General features: G+C 37.7%; 1 protein-coding gene across 1 annotated transcript in view; it reads left to right on the top strand.

The window, feature by feature from the left end:
• The first annotated feature begins 467 nt into the window (after nucleotides 1–467).
• Nucleotides 468–10954, top strand: part of LOC122802436 — an 84125-nt gene continuing 73638 nt past the window's right edge. The window contains exon 1 of the mRNA XM_044072052.1: nucleotides 468–561. Coding sequence (XP_043927987.1) covers nucleotides 468–561 — 94 coding nt within the window. The remainder of the gene's footprint in view (nucleotides 562–10954) is intronic.

Raw genomic sequence — 10954 nt, forward strand, 5'->3', positions numbered from 1 at the left:
TCATATCACCATTTCAACAATTACCTCATCTAGCAACAGCTTCAGTACCTGTCAGTAGTTTAGGAGTTTAATAATACAGTCGGGAGGTGCATATACTATAGAAACAACTCTTAGCACACACAGTTGTTCCAGGTGGTACAGTGTCAAGGAGGATTACAAGGGAATCGTATCACCTTTTCAATGAATACCTTGTCTAGCAACGGCAGCAGTACTAAGCACGGTACACATATAGGTAGTAAAAAATAAAATAAACACGCAAGTTCAGCTAACAAATGTCTCTAGCAATTATAAGAATAAACATGATAGTACGCAGTTTAAAAATACACTTGGGAGGTACATATAGTATAAAAACAACTCTTAACACACACAGTTATTCACAGGGCAGGTAATGATTTACCAGTTCTAGAAGAAATTTGAAGCACAACTTTTGTAAAAAAAAATAAAATAAGCGTCTCGTACTTACAGAAATGCAAGGGATAGCAGGCCAGGAATGCACAGCAGCCACAAGCAAGATCAGGGGTTTAAAGATGGTGACCTGGGGAAAATTAGACCTTATGAAAGGTAAGGGCGGATGTAGGTAGGGAAAAGGGGAGGGGTTAGGTGAGCGAGAGGAACTGCAAAGTGGAAAAACCAAGCTTAGCAAAACTTTGATAGCGAAGTCAAATCCTTAAAATGTGTGAGGATATTAAATGGCAAAAATATAATATACAGTTGCCAACAAATGAAGGGGAGGCTGAATGTTAATGAACAGAACCAGTGAATTGTGTGCTGCTTAGTTAGATTTCCAACCTTGACAAAATTACTTCAGACACTTTGTAAGTTTAACCTGACACACCCACTGGATGTAGGTCAGTCTACATTGCTATTGCGTTTTCCTTCTCCCTACCAGTAATCATTGACAGTTGCAATCCATTAAAAACAAACCCTGAGGGAGTGCCTGCACTACATTTACGTCTGCAACATGGAGCCAAGTATTTGGGATTCAGCAATTCTAATGAGTTTACACCTGATTTGCATCTTCAGCATGCTGACAGCCCTGAAATGACACCATAGAAAGGAAACTGTGTAGCCAGTGAACCTGTAAGTGAGGAAACTTGCTTATGTGCATATCACAGGAAAGAAGCTATTACTTTAGGATATATCTGCACAGAAGATTACTGAATTTGAGAAGGTATGCTTGCATTTTTCAGCTATATGCTGTATATACTGAAATATTATTAATAAAAATCTGTTCCATATATAGATATAAATATAAAGATATTTTGGTTAGCAAACGCTACACATTTATCTGTATGCATTAGTTAGAATTGTACTGATGGCATCGGCATTTTTGTCAGGGAATTTCACAGGTATACATGATTGGCAACACCATAAAATGAAATGTTCTGTGTTAAATCTATAGACATGTTTCAGGGACATTTCATTTGATAGCAGTTTTAGCATTTTAGTGATGGTTTGCTAGCAAAATGCGTCATTTGTCTGTTCTTTTGGGGGATGGTGGAGCAAAGCTGCATTTCTATTATAGTACAAACAAGGATATGTTTTTATTGTTACCCTCCCTTTTTTGTATCCAGCCTGTTGCTCATATTTTGAATCTCTAGACTGTTTCATGTTTCCCCAGTGGGCAATACTGAATGCTACCTTTTTTGTTTTATCTGGGAACAGTTATTTTGTAGTTATGTGATACATATGTGTATTATCCTTCAGTTGTCTTTTAGGACACCTAAGACTATAGCACCTAGGTGTCTCAATCCCCAAAAAACACCTTTCAGTGACACTGAGAATCAGGTCATTGTGGAAGTTTTTAGGTGTCATGATGCCTTTCTGCTTTAAAGGGTACACAGAGATATGTCAGGCAGAATGCAAATTTGACAGCAGATAGTTGCAGATGTCACTGCAGTAGGTGGCCACAGCAGAACATATGATCAGGTGCATCACAGGGCCACTAACATGATCACATCTGTACAGAGGAGATCAGCTACAGTGACCTGTGATTAGATGGGTACTGGGGGTGGCCTGCTACAGTAACAGCAAATGAAGAGTTTCTGTCCACTGTCAGGGATCCAGATGGCTCCCAGGAAAGTGCAGAACAGCATGACCTTGACATTGGTGCAACTGTTTCATGGACGGCAAGTATGTCCCAGGAGAGCCTGCCAGGTAGGCTTTTGTATCTCACTTGTTAAATATTGTTGTATAGTAAAATATTTACACAAATATGTTAGTTCTGTTTAACAAGAAATTGGTTGGGGGGATTGAAGATTGCTACAGTAAACAACACATTCTGATTGATTACACATGGGGCTTAGGTTGGGCTTGTCATCAAAGCTCTTGCTGAAAGTACAGTTAATGGACACATAACCATCAAAAAGTTTTACCCCCTGTGTTACTGTTAATTGTGATGATGTTGGCCTTACCTTTTGCTTAACTTCTTCCAGGATCATCCAGCATAGGGAGCATACCACAATCTGCACATTGTATGCAAAACATTGTTGTGTCAGTACTGATGAACAGTTCAAAGAAATATTTTACTGTGTGATGTTAATGTCAGGACAGTTTTATGTATCGCTGGACTGTCTGTAATAGTGACGCCACTGTTAGTTTGTTAGCATATACTGGACTATAGAAGTGTAGGTATTCATTTTTCCTGTGTTTGTTGCTTATTATGACTGGTGTTCCTGACAGTGGAAGTGTGGGACTTCTACCACCTGATGTCAGTGGCTAAACAGATGCACAGTGAGAGACTGCTGAAGTTGAATCTGATACTGAGGTTGACATACAGCCATGTCCTGAAATTCCATCAAACACAACCAGTAGACCTAGGCCTACCCATTTCAATGAGTCCTCAGAAATTGGACAGGTGGAGGACGAGAAAATTGTTCAGGGAAGTTGGCTATTGCAGCTTCAGTGCCTGTTGACTGTGGCAATAGCCAAAGTGTGGGCAAAGTGGCACACAAGAGAGTTGTTATGGGTGCTCGGAGGAAGCCTGCAGTCCATCCTCCAAATGATCCTGGTGTCTCTTCCTGTGCCACTCAATGTATGTTTAGGGCCATCATGGAGGCACATGCACATTCCCATAGCTCTTCCAGAAAAATACTTAGGGTTGTAGATATGGCTTTGGCTGACATGTGTGACTGCCTCCACCATGTTGCCTATTCAATGGATCAGGCGAATGACATGTTAGAATGGGCAGTGTCTGTGATGGAATGTCTGCTGGGAGTGGGACAGCATACTCATGGGTGTAGGTCAGCTACATCATCTGCTGATAGCCAACATGACCATGCCCAATCACATTCCTATAGTGTCAGTATTTCCACTGTTCCATCAGTGGTTGAGCTGTCAATACCTAGACATGGCAGACCATGAGGTCATGGTCCTGGGTGTCCTCATGAAGGAAGGTCATACAGTAGACAACAGTCATGTTAAGGTAGCAGCACGGGGTGTGACTGTGCAACTCCTGGCAGAGCCTGTTCTCATAGCTGGGTAGGAAAATGAGGGTTGTGAAGTCTGAAACTGAAATGTGTATCATTACTTTTTAACTTCTCTCTTTAATGATTTTCCACTACAAATGCATGGTGCTAAACTGAGGGCATGCAGTGACCATCACTACTTTTGAGAGGTATGACTGTGAATCTTTGATGCCTGAGGCCTACTACTTAGTAATTGACACATACAAGTCAGATAAGTCTCTTCTGTCACATGTTAAGGTCATTTCTGTACAAAGCACCCACCTTTTATTTGCTTAAACTACCAGGTAAAAACATGCAAGGATATGGCAGCCATTCACATTATTATACAATACACTCCAGGTTCAACATTTACCTTGTAAATCCAGCAGTTGCAACAGTTTTAGTTCAGGGCTGGCTCTGTCTGATACAAGCAGTACACAGCCATTATATGGGTAGGTAAATGTTGTGATCATTGCTTGGCATCAATGTTACTATATGGATGTGCATTGGAGGAAGGTTTTAGGCCCTTAAGTGGTGAGATAGTGTGCTATGCATTGACTGTTAACCAATGCAAAAGCATACTGAGCAAGCCTATGTCCGAATACACCCACAGAAGCTGCCAGTCCCCCTCTGACTCTTCACCTGCTTGTGACTGGGTTGACCTTGCCATTGATGGTGATATGTGTGCCCCTTCTCCTTGTTGATCCTGCTGAAGCTGTTTTCAGAGGATGATATTGTGTAGCATGACACATACTGTGAATATTTCAGTACATGTACATACTGCAGGGCTCAGCCACATGTATCTGGGCACCCGAACCATGACTAATGGAGCCCAAACACATGCCCCATGATATTTCTGGTTTGAGCTTCTGTCTCATTATGGCATTCTTTAGCACATGTGTGTACATTTCTGATGGGTGTCATCAGCCACGGTTCCAGTGCCTAACCTGCATCCCTCAGTAAATGACTCTGTGGGATACCCCCCTAATGAACATCTAATACAGTCGGAAGGTGTGCCAGATATATGAGTCATGGTACCTGCCTCCATTGGCAGCACACATGTTCAAAATGATTCCCTTGGCATTACACATGACGTGGCAGTTAATAGAGTGGTAATCTTTTCTGTTTATGTAGAGCCTTCCCTGTTCCCCAGGTGATGCCTTCATTTTTACATGTGTGCAATCTATAACACTCAGCACTTCAGGCTATTGTGATACAGGGTAGAACACATGTATATTTCTGGCCCTATCTTCAGAAGAACAGGGAAGATGTATGTGGTCACTAGCATTTTAGAGCATAGCATTCAGGAGTTGATGGAGAATCTTGGATGCTAATGCCTTTTACACCGCCAGTATGTCTGCTGTTTATCTATGAAAGGTACCTGTAGCTGAATTTGTAAGAGCTACATGTAACTCTGTCTCCACTGGGATGGGCTCTCTTGGTTTGCCCTGGCTCTTAATTGAGGATGAAAGAAATTGTAGAGTTCTTGTAGTGTATCTCTATCAACTCTGCATTGCTCTACAATTTCCATGTAATCTAGATTGTGATACTATAACCAGGGTCTGAAAACTCTTCTCTTTCTTGGCCTTGGTCTATTAGCAGCAGCAGCAATGTAGATTTCAGCCTGTTGCACATACACATGAATTAAAGAAACTGCATCTCCTAACATTGTTTCTGTGTAGACTCCTTTCTGTGGCTGTATTACAATAGGTTTTGGAATTCACAGGGAAAACATGCAGTGAGCCTACATGGTTGCTTTCTAGCTTGTTGAATAGCTCTTCCATCTTGGATTGGTTGATTAGTTGTAATTTCCATGCCACAGTGTTTACATTGTTTGCACGCACTTATTGAATCCAAAACAGTATGCTGCTATGTGCACACGGTGTGAATGGACCATGTAGGAGTTTTTGAATCTGGCTGACCATATTCTTTCTTTAGTTTTCATTGATTGTCACAACCAACTATTTCAAAGCCTGAGATTGTAATTTTGTAAGGTCATTAAAGTTCTATAATGCATAGTTGACTGCTAAAGTGAAATATTATAACAATGAATACTTAAAAAATAAAATCTGTTAAATCTGTTTTGTGTATAATAACATTTAAATATGTCATAAAGGTTTTTATCAGCTTATGGTTATTACAAATTGTAGAAATTAAGTAAAAAGAAAACACTAATACTATTTCCCAAGACACTCTAAGAGGTTTGTGTCTCAATGCACTTGCATCATAAGTTAATGCAGAAATAAATGTAAGTTATTCTTTTTTGCCCGTGCCATACTATTGGGATACAGTGCACAGTGGAAGAATGTCAAAAAGAGAATAATATTATGGTAGCGTATCACCCCCCCTCCCCGCCATTTTTGTAGAAAATAACAGTGAATAGTTATACTGATTCTAAGGATTCTACAAAGATGATCAACACAGGGTTAAAGGGCTAATTTTCTAACTGATAAGTATTTATTAAAAGCGTTTGATTTTTTTAACGTTATTTTAACTAATTACACTGATTGCACTGATTCACTGTCAGTTTTCTCTATACTTTACAGTTGTGCAACCATAGACTCAATGTTTTTGTGCAACATTGTTATGATGGGGCACAGGGTACTTTCCTCCCCTGCACATATTGCTTACATTTTTTTTCCTTTGGTTAAGTTCTCAGTTTTACTTTTTTTTTCCTTTGGTTGAGTTCTCAGTTATAAATTTGTGAACTGTGGCTTCAGCAAGTTGGCACTCAGTGACATATATAATATATAGATAAAATCGTGTGTGTGTGTGTGTGTGTGTGTGTGTGTGTGTGTGTGTGTGTGTGTGTGTGTGTGTGTGTGTGTGTGTGTGTGTGTGTGTGTGTATGTGTGTGTATGTGTGTGCGCACACATTTCATTTTTGTGATGGAGTTCTCCCTTTAAGGGCAGAACTGTAATATAAGATTTAAAAAGATTTGGAGTTAGCACCAGATTTAATATTAAGTAGAAGGTCTTTTAACCCATTTATAGGGAGACCGAAAATTCCATCATTTTATTAATCAAAACTGAGCATGACTCATGCCTTGTAATTTCTTACCATCTACTCAGTTATAAAACATTTATTATATTATTGTGGTTCATTTCAAGATTTTTTGTTTTGAACTTCACACATTGCACCTTAAGGCTTCAAATCCCTTTTTGTATATTCAAGGTTTCTAAATTAAATAACATGCCAGTCTAATCTTTTTCAAAATCTGCAGCTCCTAGTGTAATCTTTACCTATCTGGATATTTGTAGGTTTCCTTATGCAAATAATTTGATAAGGCTGCAAGAAGCAGTAATGTAAGTAAATTGCAATATTTCGCTTGACATGTGTATGATGCAATGTGTAGTTTTCATTTTCTTTCACTACAGATTATTTGTGTCAAAGTAAATGTGTGCTTTAACACAATATAGTAAAATGATTTTGGGCATTCTGCTGTAGTCTCCTGAGGAACTAATTTCAACTTAAGCTTATTATCTTGTGATATATACTGCTATATGTATGCTTTTGCATATACTTAGCAATACAGAACTGTCTGTCTTTGCAGTTGAGCTAGGACCATGAGCCTGCCTCTTGGCACTTGTCCTGAATTCTTCTGCAGATAATGAGGCTGCTTCACATTCTAATATCACACTTTCTCCTGCATAATACAAATATGGTAAAGGCATTTATCTCCCTACATGGGTCACTCAGCATTCAAAAACATAGCATTACTTCACAGGATGACACAATTGCCAACTAACTTTTAATAAATCTGTTCACATTACCATTTGTTGCTTGTGCTGATGCATTGAAATCTAGAGGAACTTCTATCTCTAAAATGCCCCTTCTGTTTACTGACATCTACCATTTAACTTCCTAAGTGCATTTGTCCTTCACCATTTGTTTTGTGTTAAAATGATATGATCATTAATCTCAGATGCCTGGGATCCATTACCAGTGCATTATACAAAACTCCTTATGTTAATGAAAGAGCACTTCTGCATTTATATGCCTTAACCTTCTGAGTCATATTTTGTAATCTTTCCTTCATGCAGGGTTGCTTAAACAATAGTTGTTATTGATTGTACGGTAAGCAAATGACTAAGTATATATGGATGCACACAAATACACATAATTGTGTCTTTGTGTTCATGTCTGTGTGCATCTGTATGGGTACATAAACCTTTACTGATCTATTTGGTGATAAGACAAAATTAAGGCCATTCATAGTACACTACTGCAACAGTTTAGCTTCGTCTTTATGCAAATCAGCTAAATAGAGAATATTCCTTACTTTAAGAAGCTTTTCAAAATGCATGCCACAATATTGTTTACTTTTCACCTCCAGGTGCACAAAGTTGCATCTTTCAAATGTGGATATGTGATGTCCTATATTAAAAGGTGTTTTCGAAAGGAAACAATTTGCATTGAAAAACAACATAAATAAGAAGAGTGATGTCAGCTGTAAACGTTAGCCTTGAAGGAATTAGGTTTAAAGATTGTGTTAGCACATATGTCATGCAAATACTCTGTACCTGTCTGTAGGCTGACATTCATTACGCCTGAGTTTGCCATAATACACATCTCAGAGAAAGCATTTCAAACAGCTGTAGTAAACATTGTCTTGTGTGGCAGAAGGATTACTATAATGGGCTACTGGTGAACAATATACCCCATGGACTTAAACTTATTATCTGTTCCTCTGCTTGTAAGTTGTGGGACTTTGAATAAGTCACATAACTAATCTCCAGAGTAGTCACTAAAAGCATGTGATGGTGCTTAAGAAGATTTACAAGAACAGCATAGACTAGTTAAATAAATATCAAAAAATACAATAAAATAAGTAACAAAAGAAAGTAGATTAAAATAATCCAAACTGCTGGCATATGTCTAAGCAGAAAAGCTTGGTCTGAAGTATGAGCCAGTGAAGACTCTGGCAGTTTCAAACACAATTTTTTTTTAATCTCATTAGGTTTTCAGATAAATTTACAGATATGATATCAACGCATTGAGCAGGGTGCTCATAAAAGTAACAAAGAAATGCAAAATCTAAAATATGAAATCCTTTAGTAGGTTTGCAAAGCAGCAGTGCATAGAAAAATACTGCCTGCATTACAGTGAAGAAAGCTCTTCAGAAAGGCCATACCGGATGCTATGGTTTGTACTTCATGAGTTCAATTCAGAAGATTAACAATTAGAGGTAATAGCATAAACTGCAATTTGTATGCTTAAATTTCATGCCTTCTTTCTTATATGAGCCATTCAGAGGTCTGCAAAATGAGAAAATCCTCAGAGGGGCAAGCGAGAAAAGTAAAATGGAATGTGGAATGAAGCTAGAGAAATGGTGCGCTACAACAGAACTGTATATTTTCAGACTACTTTTTTTCTTTTATTCTTATTTTGCTTTTGTTCATATATTTGCTCTCTTAAGCCTCAGTATGTACAAATACTTATTTTCTGGTTTGACTCTTTCAGAGTTACACATTACATAGGGAAAACTAAAAACATCAGTAACACGACTGCATGGTAATTCTCACTGTCAACCAGTAGTATAAAGCCTCTAGAGCAGTCTTCAAAATGTTTAATTATAGCATTATGGGGAAAGACAAATGTAGCAAATGCATCTACCCCTGTCATCTTGTAAGTCAGCAAAGTAGGTAACAAGGATAAAAAAGTGTTCCTGTGGTCGAAAGTGTTTGAGTGTTTATACTGATTCAATGGCCATTTTCTCTCTTTATAATGACTACAGAATATATACATATATGCCCTGATGATGACTAAAAGTAAATAAGCTTCTTTATCAGACTGGACAGTAGCCAGAAAATAGTCAGATTCTGTGACTGCACCCTACCATTTCAATGACACTTATGTCACATGATAGTATACATTAGATAGAAGTTAGGGTGAGTTGCAATGTATCTTTTCAGCTTCTGCATTAACGCATTAGAAAAAAAGAAACATACATGCAAAAAAAAAGGCATATATTCCCATATATTCTCTTTTCATATCCTTATTACTGACTATTCTCACATGTTCCTTCCATTATTTAAGAGCACTGTCTGTCATCTAAAAACAATAATATTCAAAAACAGCAACCACTTAAAAATTTACATAAATAGGTCAAACTTTGAAATACTTTAAAATGTCATTGTTATGTCTTTTTTTGTCTGCAAAGGTGCACAATGAAATGTCACTAAGATTGCATCTCTAAAAATCTTCATCCCGCATCTTCAACCCACATCAAACATAGGAATTTATTACTTCTTTTCTTTCCTTCTGTCTACTGTTCCAAACTAACTGCTTCCAATAAATGAATACATATGCACTCAATTCTCTTATAGGTTCATAGGTTTATACTAGGCTATCTGCCCTAAGGCATTTATAAGCCTAGCCCAAAGTTTTGTGGCTTACGCCACCCCTTATATGAAAAAATACTGTACCCATTAGTTTGTTGTGCCTCTGTCCAGCAGTGACACAGAGATGATTCCCGGGGTAAACCTACGATCTCCCATCCACAGGTCAAGATTTCTCTTGAACAGAGCCAGCGAGGTGCTCTGCCTCACATGGACCGGGATTTTATTCCACAGCATAGGGAGTCTCTGAGTGATAAATCTATCCCTCCAGCACGTCCTATTTATATCCGTGCTAAGGTTTAAGTCGCTTGCTCTAGTGGTTTTGGTGGATATGGATTTTTTGAGGTGGAGCATGTCCATTTAAGTCACTGTTTTATCATTTCTTCCTATCATATTCCCTTGCTTTATAGGTTTAAACTGATAACACTGTGTTTGGCATTGTTTTATATACATTAATACATGTTGGTTTAAAGTACTGATGTCTCACTGTATATATCAGTCTATGTTATTTTCTTCTACTATGCACTGCCTTAGGATCAGGTTAAAGCTAAAAAGGCTCACCTACATAACACAGTAACCTAGATACCAATAAAATAAATTCATTGCTTACAGTGCGTGTGCATTATTGGGTTTGTTAGGTTTTTTTAACAAGTTGCTTTAATAAGTTGTTTTAGTATAAACATATTTAAAGCCAGCCCTGGCTCCATGTCATGTGGCTTAAACACTAGGTGATTATTTTATTTTATCATTTTTATCATTTTTATTTAATTAGGATATAAATTGTGTTGTCTTTCGGTTTTTCATGATTTTCATGTCTTGATTTCATTTTCTGTTCTATAAGGGTTAATGTATTTTCCAATTCACTGTCTCAAATTGCCTAATTGTTTTGAAAGATCATTTACTTTGATTGCTAATTATATTAATTGATGATACTAGGTAATATGTATAAAAGTGCTTCACTGAATGTTCTAAGTTAAACCTGATGAAGCGTGTTTTTGATACACTTGAAAGCGCTTGTTATTTTTGATCTGTAATAAATTGATTTCATTACTATATTGTGGTGGTTTCTACCTGGTTTATTCTCTATTGGACTCTTTGCTTTTCCGGTGGAAACCTTTGGACGGTGGCATTCCTTATCTACATATTAAGTGCGTGCGCGTGTGTGTG

Source organism: Protopterus annectens, chromosome 5.part0 (genome assembly GCF_019279795.1).
Source record: "Protopterus annectens isolate FY-2018-M chromosome 5.part0, PAN1.0, whole genome shotgun sequence".
Classification (NCBI taxonomy): domain Eukaryota; kingdom Metazoa; phylum Chordata; order Ceratodontiformes; family Protopteridae; genus Protopterus; species Protopterus annectens.